Source organism: Drosophila yakuba, unplaced genomic scaffold (assembly GCF_016746365.2).
Source record: "Drosophila yakuba strain Tai18E2 unplaced genomic scaffold, Prin_Dyak_Tai18E2_2.1 Segkk4_quiver_pilon_scaf, whole genome shotgun sequence".
NCBI classification, from domain to species: Eukaryota; Metazoa; Arthropoda; class Insecta; order Diptera; family Drosophilidae; genus Drosophila; species Drosophila yakuba.
This window is the reverse complement of record NW_025048816.1, coordinates 1,224,568-1,247,617: the sequence shown is the minus strand read 5'-3', so window position 1 is coordinate 1,247,617 and position 23,050 is coordinate 1,224,568. Positions and strand designations below refer to the sequence as shown.

The 23,050-nt window shown below is 33.2% G+C and overlaps 1 protein-coding gene across 2 annotated transcripts in view; it reads left to right on the top strand.

The window, feature by feature from the left end:
• The first annotated feature begins 2,323 nt into the window (after positions 1–2,323).
• The window catches only part of LOC6540043 (homeobox protein Nkx-2.1), a 36,916-nt gene continuing 16,189 nt past the window's right edge, over positions 2,324–23,050 (top strand). Inside the window, exons 1-5 of one of the 2 annotated variants that reach the window (XM_002086874.4) lie at positions 2,324–2,611; positions 4,206–4,674; positions 6,822–7,033; positions 12,313–12,464; positions 16,376–16,471. In XM_002086874.4, the coding sequence (XP_002086910.2) occupies positions 4,247–4,674; positions 6,822–7,033; positions 12,313–12,464; positions 16,376–16,471 (888 nt within the window). In that variant the 5' untranslated portion in view covers positions 2,324–2,611; positions 4,206–4,246. The remainder of the gene's footprint in view (positions 2,612–4,205; positions 4,675–6,821; positions 7,034–12,312; positions 12,465–16,375; positions 16,472–23,050) is intronic. The other variant, XM_015189326.3, reaches the window with a different exon arrangement.

Here is a 23,050-nt window from a genome sequence, read left to right as displayed (position 1 = left end):
TAACATGTATACATGTATAAATATGTATATAAATGTAAATAAATATATACATTTTATATATATGTATAAAAATCTATATATATATATAGATTTATATATTATATATGTATATATATAAGCTATAACTGACTGCCGTCACAACTGATCTCCGGTATGATATACGAACAGTATAATAACAGAACAGAATATTAAGCGGTATTTTCTAAGGACGTATGTATATATATAGCAATAAAAGTTAGCTTTCAGTAAAATGTGTGTTCGTGGTAATGTATCATAGAAAGATATATCAAGAAATTTACATATCAGCCACGGGCTTTCAAAAACTTCTTTAAGAATAATTTCGGATGTTTAGAATGTTAAAACAACGATGTACTCGAGTTTCCCGACAGTCAGATCGCTGTTACTCAACTACGGGGAATGTATCGGTAAAATATTCAAACATAAAAAAAATTAAAAACTTTTTTAAGTAATGGGTGAAACAATATTTTGCGGTTTGTGGGCGTGTCAAAAGTACGGGCGGGACATTTTTTGGTGGCTTATGGTCGTAAAAGGGGCCGTAATAAAATAACAAATATAACATAAAAAATTCCGAACACTTTATAAAGGTAAGTGCCTTTAAGTGACCATTGTGTGACGTGAATATTATGTTTTCGGCATATCGATAGAAATTAGCAATACAAATATTTAAATTAAATCATTTCTGGATAGTACGGAGTTTTGGCAGTTTGCGGCCGATAGAATGGTGCCTATGTGTAGGCGGCACTAGTATCTGCATGCTCAGTTTCAACTTTCTTGCTTTTATAGATCCCGAGATCAAAGCGTTCATACGCACGGACAGCAGACGGTCATGGTCAAATCGACTCTGCTAGTTATTGGTATGATTTTTTTTCTCTAAGGAGCAAATGGTAAACAATTTTATAGAGTATACAACGAAGTTAATGGGCGATATCGTGGATGTCCAACTTAAATCGTATCTCGTGCTTCCATAAAGTAATATGTGAACAACCAAACTGTAAGTAAGAACATAAAAGACATGGGTAAAAGTAAAACAAAAATTAACAGATTACTGCGAGCTCTTCGTTTTCTGAAAACTATACAAAGATTTGCAAAAGACTGCAAAACCATCGAAATTTGACACAAACGGCTTGGACAATTTTAAAGAACCGTCGGAATCTAACCAAAAAACACTTACTTTTATTTTTTAATTTTACGATTTCTAAAGTGCGCGTGAGAATTCTCTGAAGCAAAGTTGCGTTGAGTCTACGTCCGTTCAATCTGCACGCTTAATCTTAACTTGCTAGCTTTTATGGTACTTGAGATCTCTGCGTTTATATAGATAGGCAGAAAGTCAGATTAACAGACAGGATTGACTTCGCTAGGTATTATGAGCAAAACCCTTTTGCTACCTGTTTACATACTTTAGTATATTATTTTACTTTAGTAGTAACAGATAGAACGTTAGTAATTATTCCAATACTCAAAAAAAAAATTATTTAATAAAAAAGTAGGTATATACATATATATTGATGAATATTCAGAAAAATGATAAATGAAAATGCATTCTATAATAATAATAACTTATAAAAATAAAATAATATTTTAAGATATTCATATTTTAATACACTTATTTATGATTATTTTGTATATATTCTTTTCTATTTGTTTTTTGGTTTCGGCTTTGCATATTGGAGAATTAGAGATTAAAAGAATAACTTAAACAATTTCAAATATGGTTGTGTTTCTAATGTAAATTTACTTCACATTAATTATTTTTAATCAAAAGCTTATCCAAAAAGCAAGGCCACATTATTCATTTGGCCGTTTAAAGTACGAGTGTTTGTGAAAGTTTAGAAATATAAGCTAAGTTAAGTTTTTGCGTGTTTGCAGTGAAAGAAAAATTCAATTGGAATTTACTGCCTTTCTAAAATGTTTGCATCGGGGGTAGGATTGTGAACGACAATGCCATTGGCTGCCTTCCAGATTCGGCTCACAATTTTAACACGTACCTGAAAACATAACGATAAAGCTATAGCTGTCCCTTTTCGGCTTTTTTCATTTTCCATTGGGCTGGAGAGCGAATGAAACGAGACCTACATCGTGAAACGAAGAAACAAGCAGCAGTGACCTTTCGGAGAGATTGCTATCGGATCAGCCCCTTTTAGTTCTAGAGCTGGTATTGGCTGTCTGAAGTAAAATGAATAAGCAATATTTTCTGTTTGTTTTATTCACCTAAGTATGTAGCCAGTACCAAACACAGCACAAAGTCATCGTTAATAGGAAAAACTTATTCGAGGGCTATCCAGAAGCCATCTGAGGAGTACTCGTCAGTACTGTTCAGACCTCTTATTTCATTTGACGGAATCGTGTCGAGTGGATATTCATAATAAATTCACTGACGTGAGCTTCTATGTGTTGTAATTTACATACATACTTTATTGTGCTAAAGAAACAAGAATCAGATTTTACATATTCTATGTGATTTGGCAATAAAAATATAGTGAATAAATCGACGTTAATAAATAAATCTCAAATAACGTCCATCGGAATTAAATTTAATAGATCTTTGTATTATGAAATTAAGCTGCATAAAAAGATTATAAAAGAGAATTAAGTGAGTGAAATCAAATTATAAACAAATTATAAAAGAATAACACATTGTTATATACAAACCTGTAGCTCTACATAGTATATCGTGTCTCATTAAATCTTTAAATCACCTTATAATTTTTTTAGTAATTGTCATATTGGTGCCAGAACGTTACATACAACATTAATTTTAGCATTTATAATAACAGATTTTAAGAGGCTTGTATACTTGTATATATAATATATGTAAAGACAACTTTTTTTGGAAATATTATTTATGCTGATAATTGATGCCTTTTCGTTTTAAAGATAAATATTTTTTAAATAAGTTAGCACACAGCACACATCAATTTAATTGGGAACTGGATTTAAAATATATTGCTTATGGGATATATTGGGCATTTTTAAATTATTATTAAATTGGGCATATTTAAGCTAAGCATCAGAAAAAAGGAAAAAAACACTTTCATTTTGAAATAATTTTTTTTCATATATTTCGTTTGATACAATGTTGGTTTTCACATAATTTAAATAATATTGATAATATTACTAATGGTTAGACCGTTTGTCTCTGTGAACGAGATGTCGTTTTCTAGAGAGTTCAAAGCACTCGCCGGAAATAAATCTAGCACCCTCAATATGATGATCTACAAACTTTTTCTTCAACGTTTTCCTTATAAGTTTAAGTTAAGTTCCGAACGCAAAACCCTTTTTAACTGTTGTTAAATCTTTGATTTAATGCTAGTTTCGGCTTTGTTAATACTTTATATGGTCGCAGATAGCTTGCAATCTTCTGGTTAAAATCAATCTACCCTCTGCAAACGTATAACATCTTTACCTTAAATAGATGTTACTGATACTTCGTATAGCAACAATCTGACATTTAATTTAATAATAAACAGTTATTTCGGCCTAGAAGTTAATCATATAAACGATTTTATTTAGAATATTTTTATACCCGTTACTCGTAGAGTAAAAGGGTATACTAGATTCCTTGGAAAGTATGTAACAGGCAGAAGGAAACGTTTCCGACCATATAAAGTATATATATTCTTGATCAGGATCAATAGCCCAGTCGATCTGATCATGTCCGTCTGTCCGTATGCCCGTACCTGTGTCCGTCCGTATGAACGTCGAGATCTCAGGAACTACAAAAGCTAGAAAGTTGAGATTTAGCATACAGACTCCAGAGACATAGAAGCAGCGCAAGTTTGTCGATTCATGTTGCCACGCCCACTCTAACGCCCACAAACCGCCAAAAGCTGCCACGCCCACACTTTTGAAAAATGTTTTGATATTTTTTCTTTTTTGTATTACCCTTGTAAATTTCCATCGACTTGCCAAAAACCTTTTTGCCACGCCCACTCCAACTCCCTCAAACCGCCAAAAACTGTCAGTGTTGAAGACTCTCCTTCGCACTTCCACTAGCTGAGTAACGGGTATCAGATAGTCGAGGAACTCGGCTATAGCGTTCTCTCTTGTTTATATTCAATAAGACATTTTTTATTCTCATTATTATTATGTCTTCATTTTAGTTTTTATCCTATGGAAAGAAAAAGAAGTAAATAATTAATATATGAAAAAAATGGTATTAATATATACGTTTTTTTTTATTTTAGCTGTAAAACCCTTCAACGAACTTGTTAAACAATTATTACGCATGTCAACGCACGGTCTTTCTAATACATTAAAAATTGAAAAAAAATCTTTTAAAGATCTACAAATTAATAGAGATCAATATTTTGTAACTGCCCCAAATGAAGAAGATTTGGTTATGAGTTTATCTCCAAAGGACATTCTGATACCTACTGCCATTTCTGAACATCATCAAGTGGATACTTCTGCAAAATTAAATACAAACGAAACATCGACACAAAATACCGTATCTACCGCAGCCGCGGCAGCGGTGGCACATCATCAGCACAACCTTTCTAGTATACACCACCTCCAAAATCTGCATAGTCAGCATCAGAGTTCTTTATTTAATAGTAATCACTCAACACCCTTTAGCGTGAACGATATCTTGAGTCCAATTGAAGAATCGTATCGCAAACTGGAACTGAACGGAAATCCACCGTCTCCGTATCGGTAAATATAAGTAAATCGTTACACTATATATACGTTATTCCACAATTCATCAAGAAACAGGAAATCATTAAATTTTAGGAGTCGTAAATACATTCAGAAAAAATCATCGAAATGTTTGAAAATTACGGTACACTTTACGGTTAGGCTTAAATTTTAGGTAAATTTTGACATTAACTAATGTTCATTAACATAAAAATTTTGGGAGGTTTGTTGACGTTATGATGGGGGCGTATCAATATTTTGAAATAAACTTGCGTTGGCGGCTCTAGAATCTGCATGCTTAGTCTTACCTTTCAGTTTCTTTAGTTCACGAGATCTCGACGCTTGTACGGTTAGATCCTCTACAAAATATCTGGTATACTACCCTTTTACTCTACGAGTTACGGGTTTATTGGGCCAGATTATTTAAGCGCACTTCTTACATAATTAATTAAAATTGTTTTCCATTTATATACGAATTTTGTTTAAAACTGTGAATATGATTTTTTTTTATTTTCTATAGACTTATTAGTACAGGAAATAAAATGCAATAAAATCCAAAGTAATAAATTCATTTATTTTCCCTCAGTTTATTATAACTTTTTGTTAAAGCTGTTATTGGCGCACTATACTGACACTTTCGCAACTTGGATCATCAATTTACGTCACCATTAACAAACCGTTCACAAAAATATATCATATAATTTATTCTAATCACTGTGGACGGTAGTGTTGAATCCTAAAGAAATATTTTTTTGTTAAATAGTTCGATATAAGAAACTTCAGTATTATCCCTTTTTGAAAAATTAGTTTCGCGGGAAAAACGCAATAAATAGCTAAATTTCCTTCATCTATAACTTCTTCACACCTGGGTTTAAAGATATTTACTATTTGTCATGAAGTCATTTTCAAATGCTATATACTTTACTGAAACCAGCTTTTGTGACAAAACATTTTTTATATTCAATTTATAACTAAAATTAAGTAAATTTCAAATATGGTATTTTCTTAGACGACTGTAAAATAATTTTTCGTAGAAGAAAGCGTTTTCAACCACATAAAGTATGTATATATATTCTTGATCAGGATCCATAGCCGAATCGAACTGGTCATGTCCGTATAACGTTTCGATCTCAGGAACTATAACAGCAATAATGTTAAGAGCGCAAGTTTGTTTCCAAATGCTTTGAAATTTTTTCGTTTTATTATTAGTCTTGTTAATTTCTATCGGTACACCAAAAATATTTTGGCCACCCCTTCTTACGCTCAAAAACCGTTCAACCCACTCTTTGCTTAGCAAAATAAGAAATTTCATGTTCGCATTCCCACTACCTGAGTAAATGGTATCTGTTAGTCAAAACTTTAAAAGTTTACACCCTTTATAATAAGACTGAATAAATAAAAATAAAAACAAAACTGAATATATATACGTTATATGGTCGGAAACGCTTCCTTCTGCTGTTACATGCCTTTTTAACGAATCTAGTATACCCCTTTACTATAAGATTTACGGGGTATAAAAAGTAGGCCTGACGACAGCAGGAAACAAACTTGAAAAACTATTATGTTCCTGAAGTCTGCTAAATCTGCTATTGATCATGTTAAAAAATATTCGAATCTAGTATGTATGTATAACCTTTACCAAATACATAAGAACTAGACATTATTTTAATGTCTTTGCTTTTACTCTACGAATATAACAAGGGTATACGGGTATATAACTACGGGTATAACAAGGGAGAACGCAAAAGTTCCCTGACCATCAGATACTTGTTACTGAACTACTGCGAGTGCTAGTGATAAATTAGAAAATTATTTTACCATTGTGTAGAAACTGAAATAGTAAAATAAAAAAGTAATTCAACAATTTTTCGAAATTGTAGCTGCTGACACTTTTGTTCTCTTTTGAGCGTCAGAGTAGGCGTGTCAATCTTCTGAAACAAACTTTCACTCTGCGAGTAACGGTTTTAATCAGAATTTAAGAAAACAAGTATGTAGTTATGGTAACAAAACTATAATACTTTCCATATGAATCGATAAATATATTATTAAATATTCAGTGCAGTAATACTTTAAATCATAAATATAGATACATATATTTAATGTTAATACTTCTTAGTAGACAGCTAATTTGAAAAAATATTCAATAATACTAAAACTATTTTCAGGTCAAACTCTAGTAGCAGCAGTATAAATTCTCCTGGAACATTAACTACATCAACTATGGCCAATCCTTACGCTATGGGAACCTTATATCATAGTCCAGGTGTACAGACCTATTGCGGACCTACGGATAACATATCTCTGGCTGGTCACTACACTGACATGAGAAGCTCTGCATCATGGTACGGTTCAACAGCAAGCGACCCAAGATTTGCAAGTAAGTTAGGGACTATATAAGAAATGTTTTATGAAATTACATTACGAATAATTTTATTACTTTTCCTTTATTTATTTTAAGATAATCCTTTATTTGTGATAGTCGATCACACATTTTGTCCTTTTCCGGATAGATCAGTCCTTTTTCTAACGACTGTTTAGAAATCTGTCATGATTTTCGTGTTTTTTTTTGCTATTTTCTTCAATAACACCAGTGAAAAGCTCCCTTAAGTTATATACATATATTCCATTAAATTTTTACGAGCAAAATGCCAATGAGTTTATAGACAAAAGAAGCCCTATAAAATTAATCAGAATTTGAAAACTGGATGTCTCGCAACTAGAAAGGCACCATTAAAGCTTTCTGCAAATACGGCCGATGTAAAGTTTGAGCTCAGAAATTGATCATATCCTATAAAGATAAGAACAAAAAAGCACGAGCACAAGGTATTAGCTTTAAAACTAAACTTATAATTACATTACACATGCGCATAGAAGTGATGATGATACCGATGCTGCTGCCAAAGATATGTTATCACCGACTCAGCTTATTAAAATCTTTTTATTTTTTTGCAATAAAAATTAAAATATTATTAAAGTAAAAGTTTGCTATTTCCTAAAAACGTTGTCAGGAACTAGTATATAAGCTAGAAAGTTTAGATAAACCAAGTTCGATTTTGTCACGCCCAATATAACGTCCACAAATCATCCAAAAACAACCACAGCCACACTTTGATTTTTTTTTCATTTTCTTTTTTAGCTTGTTAATTTATATTGAGCTGCCATAAAAACAACGCTACATATATTCGGCTGGTAGGAATGCGGAGGAGATACTTTAGTATTTTATCAGTATAGAGATAGAAATCAAGTTATTTTTATAACCGTTACTCGTAGAGTAAAAGGGTATACTAGATCAGTTTAAAAGTATGTAACAGGCAGAAAGAAACGTTTCCGACCATATACAGTTTATATATTCTGTCTGTCCGTTTGAACGTCGAGATCTCAGGAACTATAAAAGCTAGAAAGTTTAGATTAAGTATGCAGACTCCAGAGACATAGACGCAGCGCAAGTTTGTCAATTCATGTTGCCTCATGATATTTTTTAATTTTTATATTAGCCTGTTAGAAACCTATTGATTTGCCAACAATTTTTTTTCCACGCCCATAAACCGCCCCAAGCCACCCCCGCACTTTTTTGTTTTGATATTTTTTTACATTTTTGATAGGTATGTAAATATCTCTTGATTTGCCAAAAAACTTTTTGTCACGCCCACTCTAACGCCCACAAACCGCCAAAAACTGTCAATATTGAAATTTCTCCTTCGCACTTCCACTAGCTGAGTAACGGGAATCAGATAGTCGGGGAACTCGACTATAGCGTTCTCTCTTGTTCAAACATGTGAGCGTGACATTTTTGGGCGGTGCCTTTGTAGGCATTAGTGAGGAGAAAATTGTAGAATTACAAATTTCAATTTTTTTTTATGGTATTATCGTCTTCTGGGAGAAACCTGGAACATAAATTTTATAAATTTGATTAAAAGTAAAAAAAAAATGTTTTTAAAAAAATCAGAGCATTTGTTTTTTAAGTTTTTTAATTATTAAGAATAAATAATATTAATAAATAGAGCCACAAAATTATGTATATGTATATTTTTTTGGATCAGCATCTAATGTCTAATGTTGTATCGCTCGATTCCAGCAAGCTAGGTATATAGGCATAGCTATTTATCAAAAGGTATCGCAAAAATTAATTTATTTTATTCAAAGTCTTTGGAAAAATAAGATGGATCACTATAAAAAAGAAAATGCTTCTCCTTAGGTATAACAAAAACTCTTCGGCAGTTGTGTAACATAAGTAAAATTATTTGCGTCATCGTATACAGCGTACTAGCTTAAAATGAATGTAAAAAGGTAAATCAAGGTTTACCTGGCGTTGTTCATTGAAAATCTATAGTAAATGAACTGCATCTTATTTTTCTTGGTAGAGCCCATACCCCTATATAAACAATTATAAATATACATATTTACAGAGCTCCATACCAAAAATATATTCATACATACACACATTCAAATAGTTTTTGTGTTTACATACCATTCAACAATAATAACCTCTTAGAGAGTAGGGTCATAAAAGCAAAAATCAACAATCATCTTTCCATTTTTAAAGTAAACAATGACAACGAAATAATTTTAAATTTAATTGCTTTATTCGATCACCTTTTACCTGAAATAGAGTAAACCCTCTTAGTTACACTCCTTAGCCGTTTAAATATCCTTGAAATATTTTGTGTAACAAATTTGCTTGCACATTGCTCAAGCATTAACAACATATAGAAATTTGACTTTTAGTTACTTTTCTATTATTTATTTCAAACTGCAAAATTGCTCTTTTGTAATCGTGTCCTGGACTTAAAGAAAATTAATTTTTCTAAAAAAAATTATAAAGACAATTGTTTATAAAGTTGCTTTCGAAATGTATAATTATAAAAAGTTAAGTAAAGGGTGCGCCATCTGGACGTATCCTATTTCAACATTGAAAAATATTTAATTAAAATACAATTATTCAATGTTTCGGCTTGTCAAAAATGATCTAGTGGCATAATAATATGCAAGCGCAGGAGGGTACACGAGCTTTGTCGACTAGTGCTACTACAATTGACAAATTTCCAAAAAAAAAAAAAACAAGAGGAAACGCTATAGTCGAGTTCCCCGACTATCTGATACCCGTTACTCAGCTAGCGGAAGGGAGAAGGAGAGTCTTAAACAAAGTTTTTAGCGGTTTGTAGGCGTTATAGTGGGCGTGGCAAAAAGTTTTTTGGCAAATCGATAGAAATATACAAGACTAGTACAAAAATGAAAAAATATCAAAACATTTTTCAAAAGTGTGGGCGTAGCAGCTTTGGGCGGTTTGTGGGCGTTAGAGTGGGCGTGGCAAAAAGTTTTTTGGCAAATCGATAAAACTTTACAAGACCAATACAAAAATGAAAAAATATCTAATTATTTTTTAAAAGTGTGGGCGTGTCAGTTTTGGGCGGTTTGTGGGCGTTAGAGTAGGCGTGGCAACATGAATCGACAAACTTGCGCTGCGTCTATGTCTCTGGAGTCTGTATGCCTAATCTAAACTTTCTAGCTTTTGTAGTTCCTGAGATCTCAGCGTTCATACGGACGGACAGACGGATATGGCCAGATCGACTCGACTATTGATCCTGATCAAGAATATATATACTTTATATAGTCGGACACGCTTCCTTCTGCCTGTTACATACTTTTCAACGAATCTATTATACCCTTTTACTTTACGAGTAACCGGTATAAAATGTTAGGCGTATTAATAAAATTTATTTAAAAAAAAAATAGTAAAATAACAAAAGAAAAATTGTGGGCGTTGCCGATATGCGTTTGGCATATTTATTACATAAAATATTCATCTAGTATTTATATGATGCACTGTTTTGTTAAGATTGAGCGCATATATGGGACCAATGTTATGCAATGGTTAAATTTTTTTATTAATTATAAATATGAAATGATATGTAAAAACAAAAGAGATACAGTTTTCAAAGGAACACCGTGGGCAACAATTAGTGCCCACATTTTCTTACAACTTGCTAAGTTGATCAGTAGAAATTAAAACGATTAGCTCTCTATTTTTCTACACAAATGGATGACAAATATTTGAGGATAATTTAAAATTGTATTAATGAAATTTATAATAAATGCAATAACAATTATGTTTTAACATTAGCAGGCAAAAATATTTTTAAAATAAATTTGCGTCTCTTTTTTTATATTATATTTTTATACCCGTTACTTGTAGAGTAAAAGGGTATACTAGATTCGTTGAAAAGTATGTAACAGGCAGAAGGAAAGGTTTCCGACCATATAAAGTATATATATTCTTGATCAGGACCAATAGCCGAGTCGATATGACCATGTCCGTCTGTCTGTCCGTCCGTATGAACGCTGTGATCTCAGGAACTACAAAAGCTAGAAAGTTCAGATTAAGCATACAGACTCCAGAGACATAGACGCAGCGCAAGTTTGTCGATTCATGTTGCCACGCCCACAAACCGCCCAAAACTGCCACTCCTACACTTTTGAAAAATGTTTTGAAATTTTTTCATTTTTTTGTTGGTCTTGTAAATTTCTATCGATTTGTCAAAAAACTTTTTGCCACGCCCACTCTAACGCCCACAAACCGCCCAAAGCTGCTACGCCCACACTTTTGAAAAATGTTTTGAAATTTTTTCATTTTTGTATTGGTCTTGTAAATTTCTATCGATATGCCAAAAAACTTTTTGCCACGCCCACTCTAACGCCCACAAACTGCCCAAAGCTGCTACTCCCACACTTTTGAAAAATGTTTTGATATTTTTTCATTTTTTTATTAGTCTTGTAAAATTCTATCGATTTGCCAAAAAACTTTCTGCCACGCTCACTATAACGCCTACAAACCGCCAAAAACTGTGTTTAAGACTCTCCTCTCCCTTCCACTAGCTGAGTAACGGGTATCAGATAGTCGGGGAACTCGACTATAGCGTTCTCTCTTGTTCATATATAAGTTAGTGTTTTCTTTGTTTTAAAATTTTGGCACGCATTGAACGGAAATTATAAATTTTTTATACTATTAACTTAAAGCTAGAAACTTGTTCATATACATATCCTTTTTCAATTTTAAATGGCGCCTTGTGAAAAAGACTCTAATATTGAAAATATGTATATTGTGGAAAGATATGGTGTACCCTTGCGGGGGTTACATTAATTTTAGTCAGAAATTTGTAAGGCGAAATAAAGACTTTTTTTTAATTAATTCTTGTTTAAAATACGCATTGATTGCAATTCGTCACTGCGGACGGGAGTACAATAAAAATTGGCAATTCAACAGTTTATCTTTTATAGTTTCCGAGAGTAAGAGGGTATAATAAATTCTTTGAAAAGTATTTAACAGGAAGGAGGAAGCGTATCCGACTCTGTAGAGTATAAATATTGCTAATCAGGCTTACTATCCAAGTGTATCTCGCCTTGTCGGTCCTATCAACGATGTGCAAGTTGGCTTCATAGCCTGCGTGGGAAAAAACTTCTACGCCCACAATAAACAAATTTTTATTTTTTTCCATTTCTATCGATATGCCAAAAAAATGATGCAATTTCCCAGAAATCTTACTTTTACCCGTAACATATTGTATCTGCATTTTATTTCATTTAGCTGGGCTCCTTTAGTTATCTCTTTATACATTATAAAAAACATGAATAAATGAGCAATATTTTTGAATATTTCAGTATCTCGCCTAATGAGTTCATCAGCCAGTGGAACAATGAGCCATATGGGAAACATGAGTGGACTAGCAGCTTGCAGTGTAAGCGATACAAAACCGCTACAGTTTCCTTTGGCACAAAGAAGAAAGCGAAGGGTTTTGTTTACACAAGCCCAGGTTAGTATTTACATCATAAAGATTGCTACTATTAAAAAACCACAAATATTTATAATAAGGAAAGAAGTCAGCTCGCTCGAGTAACATTTTTAGCAGAACATTTTTAACAGTGTGTGAAGAAAAAATGGATATAGCCCGATTAACTTTACAAATCATCATCATCATTAAAATATGCATTGCTTAGATTGTTTTTTTTTGCAAAAATTGAATAGAGCCTAATCTTAAAGGTACAGTCCGGATCCTTTCATATGACAAAAACGTTTGATTGCCAAACAAAGAATTTAACCCTTATAATACATTTTATTAAATAAAAGTGTACAACTGTGTTGCATAGTCTGCATTTGTGTACCTCTTCAAAGGTACCCTTAAATACGATGTTATACCCGTGTGTTTGTATATTTGTTCAAATATACATATATGTATGTACATATATGCACATGCTTACCAAACAGCAGTAAAAAAAGTACTGCACGGGCATACAAGTATTTGCTCAATTTAAATACAAAACCTTAATAATATTTGTATTTATTTAAGCCTCCAAGTCGTCAAGTGCATGGTAAATACAAAATACATTTTTCATTATAACATTCTAAAAATTTTAAAAGTGTTTTTTTTTGCTTTATACCCACTAAAATATATAATAATTGAGCGGAAAACATAACGGATATGTAAATATTTCGGAAGTGCAGGGTGAGAAATTTCAGTTTCAGTAAGAAACAAGAGAGAATTCTTCAGTGAAGTTCCCCGACTATCAGGTACCCGTTACTACGGAAGTGGAAGTGCGAACGAGAAAGTTCAACATTTTCTGGATTTCGCTAGAAAAAGGAAAAACAATAATAAAATGAAAAATAAATAAAAAACAAGAGAGAACGCTATAGTCGAGTTCCCCGACTATCTGATACCCGTTACTCAGCAGGGAGAAGGAGAGTCTTGAACACAGTTTTTGGCGGTTTGTAGGCGTTATAGTCGGCGTGGCAAAAAGTTTTTTGGCAAATCGATAGAAATTTACAAGACTAATACAAAAATGAAAAAATATCAAAACATTCTTAAAAAGTGTGGGCGTAGCAGCTTTGGGAGGTTTGTGGGCGTTAAAGTCTGCGTGGCAAAAAGTTTTTTAGCAAATCGATAGAAATTTACAAAACCAATACAAAAATGAAAAGATATCAAAACATTTTTCAAAAGTGTGGGCGTGGCAGTTTTGAGCGGTTTGTGGGCGTTAGAGTGGGCGTGGCAACATGAATCGACAAACTTGCTCTGCGTCTATGTCTCTGGAGTCCGTATGCTTAATCTGAACTTTCTAGCTTTTGTAGTTCCTGAGATCACAGCGTTCATACGGACGGACAGACAGACGGACATGGTCATATCGACTCGGCTATTGGTCCTGATCAAGAATATATATACTTTATATGGTCGGAAACCCTTCCTTCTGCCTGTTACACACTTTTCAACGAATCTAGTATACCCTTTTACTCTACGAGTAACGGGTATAAAAATTGGGAGCGTTGGTTCTTTTTTAAACGAGCCTTAACAAGAAAGAACGCTATAGTCGAGTTCCCCGACTATCTGATTACTTTTACCGTTACTTACCTAGTGGATGTGCGAGGGACAAATTTCCGCTGTGACAATTTTTCGCCCTTTCACTGGCTGAGTAACGGGTATCAGATAGTCGGGGAACTCGACTATAGCGTTCTCTGTGTTTTTTTTTACAAATTTTTAACGATTACCAGAATTTTGAAAAATACTTTTCATTTGTTTTCTATGAAAATGCTAATATGGCACATATTTAATGTTTTAAAAACAAAAAATTAATAAATTTCAAAGAAAAAATGTCATTTTTTCATTAGGTAGCTAAAATGTACTATGCAAATGTTAATGCACTATACTTGTATTCCGATTATTAAATTTAAAAATTTAAAATTTTTTAAGTTTCATATATAAGTTGAATTTTTGAAACAAAAAATATTGTGCGTACATATATATGTAAATGCAAGTGTATAAGCAGGCAAAGAAGTCGGAAGTAGAATTATTTCAATAACGTTCTTTCTTAACTCTTTTCAAGTGGAAGGTGTTCCATAAGAAAAACGTTACTACTCCACTTTGCCAGTCGTGAGACTCTCTCTTATACTTCTCGTGCAACGCATTTGTAAGCGCTCCGTGAAAGGCTTCTAAATGCATTCCTAAAAGGCTTCTGTAAGCATTATCTATATATTATCTACATTCATAATGCTTACAGAAGCCTTTCAGCGAATGCATCCAGAAGCCTAACTGTATTAATACTGTTTTATGCTGTTAATAGAGAACAAAATACTATGGAAAAGAAACAAAAAATAACACGAAAATACAAATTCCTTATTAAAATAAAATTATTGAAGCCGTTACTTCTAAGGCAAAAGAAAACACTGACGATCTTGATGATTCAAAATCAAAAATGCAACGAAACAGAAACGCATTAATAGAATCAAACTGCTGAGCGCTGCTTTGTTCGCTTCTATGGTTTTCTTTATTTGATTTTCGTAAGTGCAGTTTGTTTGACAATGATGTACGGTGTATGTGTGTTAGAAAATGTATAGAAATATTCGTAATTAAAATAGGAGGACATTGTAAAATAAAAATATAATTTGAAAAGAGGCTATTATTTTTGTAGACGAAACAGGGTTCGGTTTGTACCCAAATATACACCATACTTTTCGCTCCAACAAAATAATATTCTTGTTTTGGGAATATCTTAAGAAAGCTTCTGTAATCCATACTAGTAAAAAATTACTTTGAAATGGTTTTCAATTTTTTTAAAAGTCTTGACAAGCGCTTTACTTTTTTTTATCTTTTGATTGGTAGACTGTAGACTTTAATTTATTCCTTTATACTCAGCAATTGTACTAGGCACACACTCCATTTGTGCTCCTTGACTATCAAATACCCGTTTTGTGGGTGTCACAGTAGGCCAAAATGTTTTTGGCATATCGATAGAAATTGGAAAAACAATAAACGAAACAAAATTTGAACACATTTTTCAAAATGTGGGTATGGTAGGTTTGGGCAAAAGGTGGGTGTTAGAGTGGACGTGGCAAAAAAATGTATGTCATACCTATAGAAATCAACAAGACAAATAATAAAATGAAAAAGATCAAAATTTTTTTTTAATTGTAGGCGGAGACATATTGTGGAATGTAGTATACCATTTTACCAACGGCGTTATTCGAATGTCTGTGATAATACTCTACAAATAACGGGTATAAACATCAGAGCTCTAATTTTGTTTTTCTTACTACCTCAATAATTACACCCGTTACTTGTAGAGTAAAAGGGTATACTAGATTCGTTGAAAAGTAAGTAACAGGCAGAAGGAAGCGTGTCCGACTATATAAAGTATATATATTCTTGATCAGGATCAATAGTCGAATCGATCTGGCCATATCCGTCTGTCCGTCCGTATGAACGCTGAGATCTCAGGAACTACAAAAGCTAGAAAGTTTAGATTAGGCATACAGACTCCAGAGACATAGACGCAGCGCAAGTTTGTCGATTCATGTTGCCACGCCCACTCTAACGCCCACAAACCGCCAAACGAGTATATAGTAACGAGTATCAGATAGTCGGGGAACTCGACTATAGCGTTCTCTCTTTTTTTTTTTTATTCGTTCATATAGCCTCTATGACACTGTCGTCTCATTTCCTTAAAATTTATTTCGTTACTTACAAAGGGATTTTGTTTCGTAATATTGCCATTAACTGCAAAAAAAGGCACTGTACGAAGTAAGTCATGGTCTACGCTGGGTTAGTCTATTTATAATTTTGGTCAAGACCTTATATAAACATTTGTAAGGCGCGCTATATTATTCACTCGGGGCTTAACTATATCAGTGAATTTCTTAAAAATTAAATTAATTTCAATTATTTTTAACTAATTTTAGGTGTATGAACTCGAAAGGAGGTTTAAGCAGCAGAGATATCTTTCCGCACCGGAACGAGAACACCTAGCTAGTCTTATTCACTTAACCCCAACACAGGTGAGTTAAAACTTATAACAATTTTATAAAACCCAAGAAGAAATAACAGATGAGTGCCTTAAATTATTCTGGTCAGCAGTACACGTAGTGCCGTAGCACATAAGAAGACTGCAGCAACTACTACTTATGCATTTTTACACGAAAAAATGAAATCCACCGATCATAACCATTGACACCCCAATTCGAATGGTATACCAAATAAAATAAAAGGACCAAGACTTTGAAAAAATTAAATGATTTAGAAAAGACGGGGTTAAAAGTGTAAAAGTAAACATTTAGGTACCATATTTGTGTGCCACTATGTTTTGCAAAAAATTCGACTAACAATATATGTTTCCCACAAATCCTTCAAACTCCTTTTTACGAGGTAAAGAACATGTGTGTGTATATTGCATGATCGAAAACACCCTTTAACCCTTTAGCAACGACCGCACCATAGCATTAAACATTAGCGTTAAAACAAAAGATATTAAAGTTTATTGCTTTAGGTGACTCGTAGGCAATTTCTCAAACCTCCTCATATCTCCAGTCTTTGTCTGACTAGTTTTCTTGAATTGGCTTTTTACTGACTTGGTGCAGGCTTTTTAATTTATATCTAAACTATGCTAAAAGTAACTTTTTGTCATTTAATAGTTTTTGTAATCTTATTTTATTAACAAAAACGTCTTTAGACGTACTTTTACCAACCGAGATTTAGTGTTTGATGCAGTAAAGTATGTGTATTTGTCCACCGCAAACTGTAACCATCCACAATATGAGTCAAATAATAGTCCGTTTAAAATCAGTTTCTGTTACTTGCTTTTAGAGGTTTGCTGGGACTCCGGTTGCTGTTACTCAGATACTAGACTGCGCTTGCTAGATTTGGTCACACTGATCAGCCGTCACACTTGTCAAGGTTATACATATGTCCGAACTAGGTTATGTTGATGTCGACTTCTTCTTCCTCCTTAGTTACTTAAATGAAATTTACCTTGCAAGAGAATTCCTCGGAATCGGCCTTTGTGTATGTTCTTAGTCATGTCTTGTGTTAGGAAGTTTTTCAGAATTTAACTATAACACAAATTTTTAATTTCCCGAACGGTTCGATTTTGTTTTCTTTTTGTATATTTTATTAAAAGTTTACATAAATAGTTTTGTTATAAAACTTACTATTTGTGATTAATGAACTAATATCTATATTTAATTTTATTATATTTATTTTTTATATATATTTTATCTATACATATTTATTATTATTTATACCCGTTACTTGTAGAGTAAAAGAGTATACCAAATTCGTTGAAAAGTATGTAACAGGCAGAAGGAAACGTTTCCGACCATATAAAGTATATATGTATATTCTTGATCAGGATTAACAGCCGAGTTGATATGGCCATGTCCGTCTGCCTGTATGTCCGTCCGTATGAACGTCGAGATCTCACGAACTACAAAAGCTAGAAAGTTGAGATTAAGCATACAGACTCCAGAGACATAGACGCAGCGCAAGTTTGTCGATTCATGTTGCCAAGCCCACTCTAACGCACACAAACTGCCCAAAACTATCACGTCTACACTTTTGAAAAATGTTTGGATATTTTTTCTTTTTTTGTATTAGTCTTGTAAATTTCTATCGATTTGCTAAAAAACTTTGTGCCACGCCCACTCTAATGCCCACAAACCAACAAAAACTGTCAGTGTTTAAGACTCTCCTTCGCACTTTCAATAGCTGAGTATCAGATAGTCGGGGAACTCGACTATAGCGGTTTCTCCTGTTTAAAACTGTTGTCACTTTGTGAAAAAAAACTTGTACTTTATATGCCTATCTGGAGAGTGCGCAAAGGCGATATATCAGCAAACGAAAAATTAATATGTATTGTTTAATTAAGGAACATGAAAGTTGAGGATGTGAAGTACAATATCGAAAGTTTGGAACTCGGGCCAGTTTTTCGACCGTCTTAAATTCCGTTGTCGCGTAAAATATAAGTTTCTAACACATTTGGATGGTACATTTAACAAAAAATTATATAAAAGTTCTTGATATTACATAAACTTATCTGCAGAGTTGAAAAAATTGAGATAAAAAGCAGTAAAGCTTTCCTTTTACGTCACTCGCATAGTAAAAACAAAACCCATTACCAGTTGATTTAAATAAAAATTTAAACAACTTGTTTATTTATTAACGAATGAAAAAAATATTAATGGCATCTTTTTCTTTAATTTTCCCAAGAACTATAGTTAACATATTTCACACGCATTTTTGGCATCACAAAAGTCACTCATTAAAAATGTATTAAATTAACAAAAAAAAATTTTTGTGGGATATTCTTTCATCTTGATGACATCATAAAGACGTCTTGGTATTGAAGAAACTAATGTTTTAAATCTGATTTGCTGTATATTTCCTTTCCCCTCAAGTTATGCTCAAATTTATTTCACAAGTGTTCAATGGGGATTTCAGGACATGAGAATGTTGTAAAGCATCTATAGGCGGTATTTAATGTCGTGTGCTTTGGGTCGTAATCCTAAAAAAATCCTAATCCTAAAATTAAGACGATCTGCGGCTTGTTTAAGATATTTCTTAAGGATATCAATGTAAATTTTGTGGTTAATAGTACCCTCAATAAATTCTAGGTTTCCAACGCACCCAGAAGCCATACAGCCCTAAGCCGTAACTCCTACTCCACAGTGCTTCACCGTCTTAATGGTGTTTTTTGGCTAATAGGCGTCCCCAGGTTTTCGGCTTTGTAACGCCCATCTGATCTAAATATATTATACTTATACTCATCGATGAAAAGGACATTCCGCCAGAACGCAACAGGATTTTGTACTTTTTTGAGTACTCAAGTCGTAGAAGACGATTTTCTTTTCTATACATGCGACTTTTTGCGTGGGGTGTATGCACCAAATCCGAATTCTTTTATTGTTCTACGGACTGTTTCCGAGTGGACACCCCTTAAGTGGTACCTATGACTCCACTTATTTTTAAAGCATTTTGGAATGGATATTTTTCAACTATACGCTTAATAGTGTGTTTGTCCTTATTGTTTAATTTCGAGGGACGGCCATTTCTTTTTAAGATTTTTAACACGACCCTCATTTTTGAAATTTCCTATTACATGTTAAATAGTTGATCGGCTCCTGGGCATCACTTTGGAGATAGACAGGGACTCGAAGAGACCGACATAATGAAAGATTAACTTATTTCATGGATCATGAATATATAGAGTTTTTTACTCAATTAGGTTTAGTAGTATTTTACAGACTAGGTTATAAATTGAACGATTACATGATACTAAAAATAAAATAAATCATTGCATTCCGGTATTCAATAAATTCAATATTTCAATATAATAATGTTTGGTTTAAAGTCGAGTAGAAATAGCTTTGACATGCTACCGTTTAAGTAAGTTTTACATTCATTAGTATTTTAATGCCTTTAAAACGATAAATAGACGCTATGCATTGTAGATACTCACCTAACAATGCTAACCATTCAAATTAAATAACACTTTTTAATTATACCCGTTACTCGTAGAGTAAAAGGGTATACTAGATTCGTTGAAAAGTATGTAACAGGCAGAAGGAAGCGTTTCCGACCATATAAAGTATATATATTCTTGATCAGGATCAATAGCCGAGTCGATTTGGCCATGTCCGTCTGTCCGTCCGTCTGTCCGTCTGTCTGTCCGTATGAACGTCGAGATCTCAGGAACTACAAAAGCTAGAAAGTTGAGATTAAGTATACAGACTCCAGGGACATAGACGCAGCGCAAGTTTGTCGAATCATGCTGCCACGCCCACTCTAACGCCCACAAACCGCCCAAAACTGCGACGCCCACACTTTTGAAAAATGTTTTAATATTTTTTCATTTTTGTATTGGTCTTGTAAATTTCTATCGATTTGCAAAAAAACTTTTTGCCACGCCCACTCTAACGCCCACAAACCGCCCAAAACTGCACCGCCCACACTTTTGAAAAATGTTTTAATATTTTTTCATTTTTGTATTGGTCTTGAAAATTTCTAACGATTTGCAAAAAAACTTTTTGCCACGCCCCCTCTAACGTCCACCAACCGACCAAAGCTGCCACGCCCACACTTTTGAAAAATGTTTTGATATTTTTTCATTTTTGTATTAGTCTTGTAAATTTCTATCTATTTGCCAAAAAACTTTTGGCCACGCCCACTCTAACGCCCACAAACCGCCAAAAACTGTCCTTCGCACTTACACTAGCTGAGTAACGGGTATCAGATAGTCGGGGAACTCGACTATAGCGTTCTCTCTTGTTTTTAAGTGGATTCAAAGCGCTTTTTACATTTATGGGAATATATGAGTGATTTTATTTAAATTTTTAACAAATAATTTTGGGTACTGTTGTGCATACCACCGCTCATATAAAGTACTCGCTATAAATAAAGTAAAAACATTTTAAAGCATATGTATATTCTTGATTGAAGCAATTTCATTTATTATCATATCATTTATATTTTCATAATTTTGAAAATAGGTATTGCACTGCTAGACATCCGTGTATAATGATACCCCAAAGATGTAAGGGTGTGATACAAACAATGCCTACCACTTAACACATAATTGTCATTAGGTTAAGCAATTACTTTTGCGGTCTGCACAAAAGGTTCAAGATGCGACGTGTTATAACAATAAAAATATTTGAATTGTGTTGTCACCCTTCTGAGGTATTTTGCAAAAATTTCTTCAATGAATACCCCTATAAGCATAGATTTTGATTACCCTTGAATAAAGCAAACAAAATATGTGTATTCACAACAGTCTCTGTTTTTGAAAGATAAAACTGCATTAAGGGACAATGAAACACACCCCTGAAACTAGCCATTGTTTGATCATGCTCTTCCTAAGTAATGGGCATGGTATTGTGTTTATGTAAAGGTAGTAAGGTACCTTAGTTATAAAACTGTTCGAATTTTCATTCATCCATTAAATGTATGAAGAACATTAGAGATTTGACAAGAAAGGAAGCTTGATTATGTACCCATTCAGAATTAAGATTTTAATCAAATTTAAACTAGAATTATATTTAAAAAAACTGATCCTTACCGAAATAGAACAATTCATTATGAAAAATCATGATACCACGATTTATTTTCTATAATAATCAATTGTTTTCCGAATGTTCCATACAGAAATGGAAGGTTCGATTGGGTATAAACTTTTGGACGGCTAGACGGACATACATACAAATGGACTCTGTTAATGCCTATCGAAAATGTACATACATACATACTTCATAAAGTCGCAAATGTCTGCTTTATGGCGTTGCAAACTGAAATCATTTTACACCCTGCAATGGTGTAAGTGTGCTTATATTGGTTAGATAAACAAAAACCCACTTTTAGTTCTCTAAGAATGTGATCGGTATGTCCATTGTTCATTGTTATGAGAATTATACTAGGCATGGCATAAATGTTTTTTAAATGGTGGTACATTTTTTAATAAGTTTCTTTGCAATTATTTTATGTAAGGAACTAATAGTCCAAACTTTTCTTTATATTCTTTCAATTGAAGCAATAATTTCGCCATAACGACGAAAAACTAATTTTTAAAACTGTCACGCTAACACTTTCATAAAATTCTTCCAGACTGTGTTTTTTCTTTTTTAATTTTCATTCATAAATAAGCATAACTCTTAACGAGGTCAAAAAACAAAATAACGATCAAATCTTTACTATGCTAAAGTCCTGATATAAACATTCCTTATTGCATACTTTTTGCTTTTATCTTAATTTTAGAGACAATGGACAAAAGTCGTTTGCATAAACTTACTATAAGCATTCACATCTTTATAAGTATATACCTCAGGGAAATAAGTATATGTGTACGATTATTTTTACTGTTTATGAGCCTATATCTTCTATAATCGTAGCTTTTAATCTATTATTGGTATGCAATACTCTACTCTTGCCTTCTGTTCTTACAATGCAAATGCAAAATTCTTCTTTGCTCACAATTCGTAGCACCGTTATAGAAAAATTGTGTGCTGCGATTTTTATACCCGTTACTCGTAGAGTAAAAGGGTATACTAGATTCGTTGAAAAGTATGTAACAGGCAGAAGGAAGCGTTTCCGACCATATAAAGTATATATATTCTTGATCAGGATCAGTAGCCGAGTCGATCTGGCCATGTCCGTCTGTCCGTCCGTCTGTCTGTCCGTCTGTCCGTATGAACGTCGAGATCTCAGGAACTACAAAAGCTAGAAAGTTGAGATTAAGTATACAGACTCCAGGGACATAGACGCAGCGCAAGTTTGTCGATTCAGTTTGCCACGCCCACTTTAACGCCCACAAACCGCCCAAAACTGCCACGCGCACATTTTTGAAAAATGTTTTAATATTTTTTCATTTTTGTATTGGTCTTGTAAATTTCTATCGATTTGCAAAAAAACTTTTTGCCACGCCCACTCTAACGCCCACAAACTGCCCAAAGCTGCTACTCCCACACTTTTGAAAAATGTTTTGATATTTTTTCATTTTTTTATTAGTCTTGTAAACTTCTATCGATTTGCCAAAAAACACTCTGCCACGCCCACTATAACGCCGATATTTTATAACTTATTTACGAGTC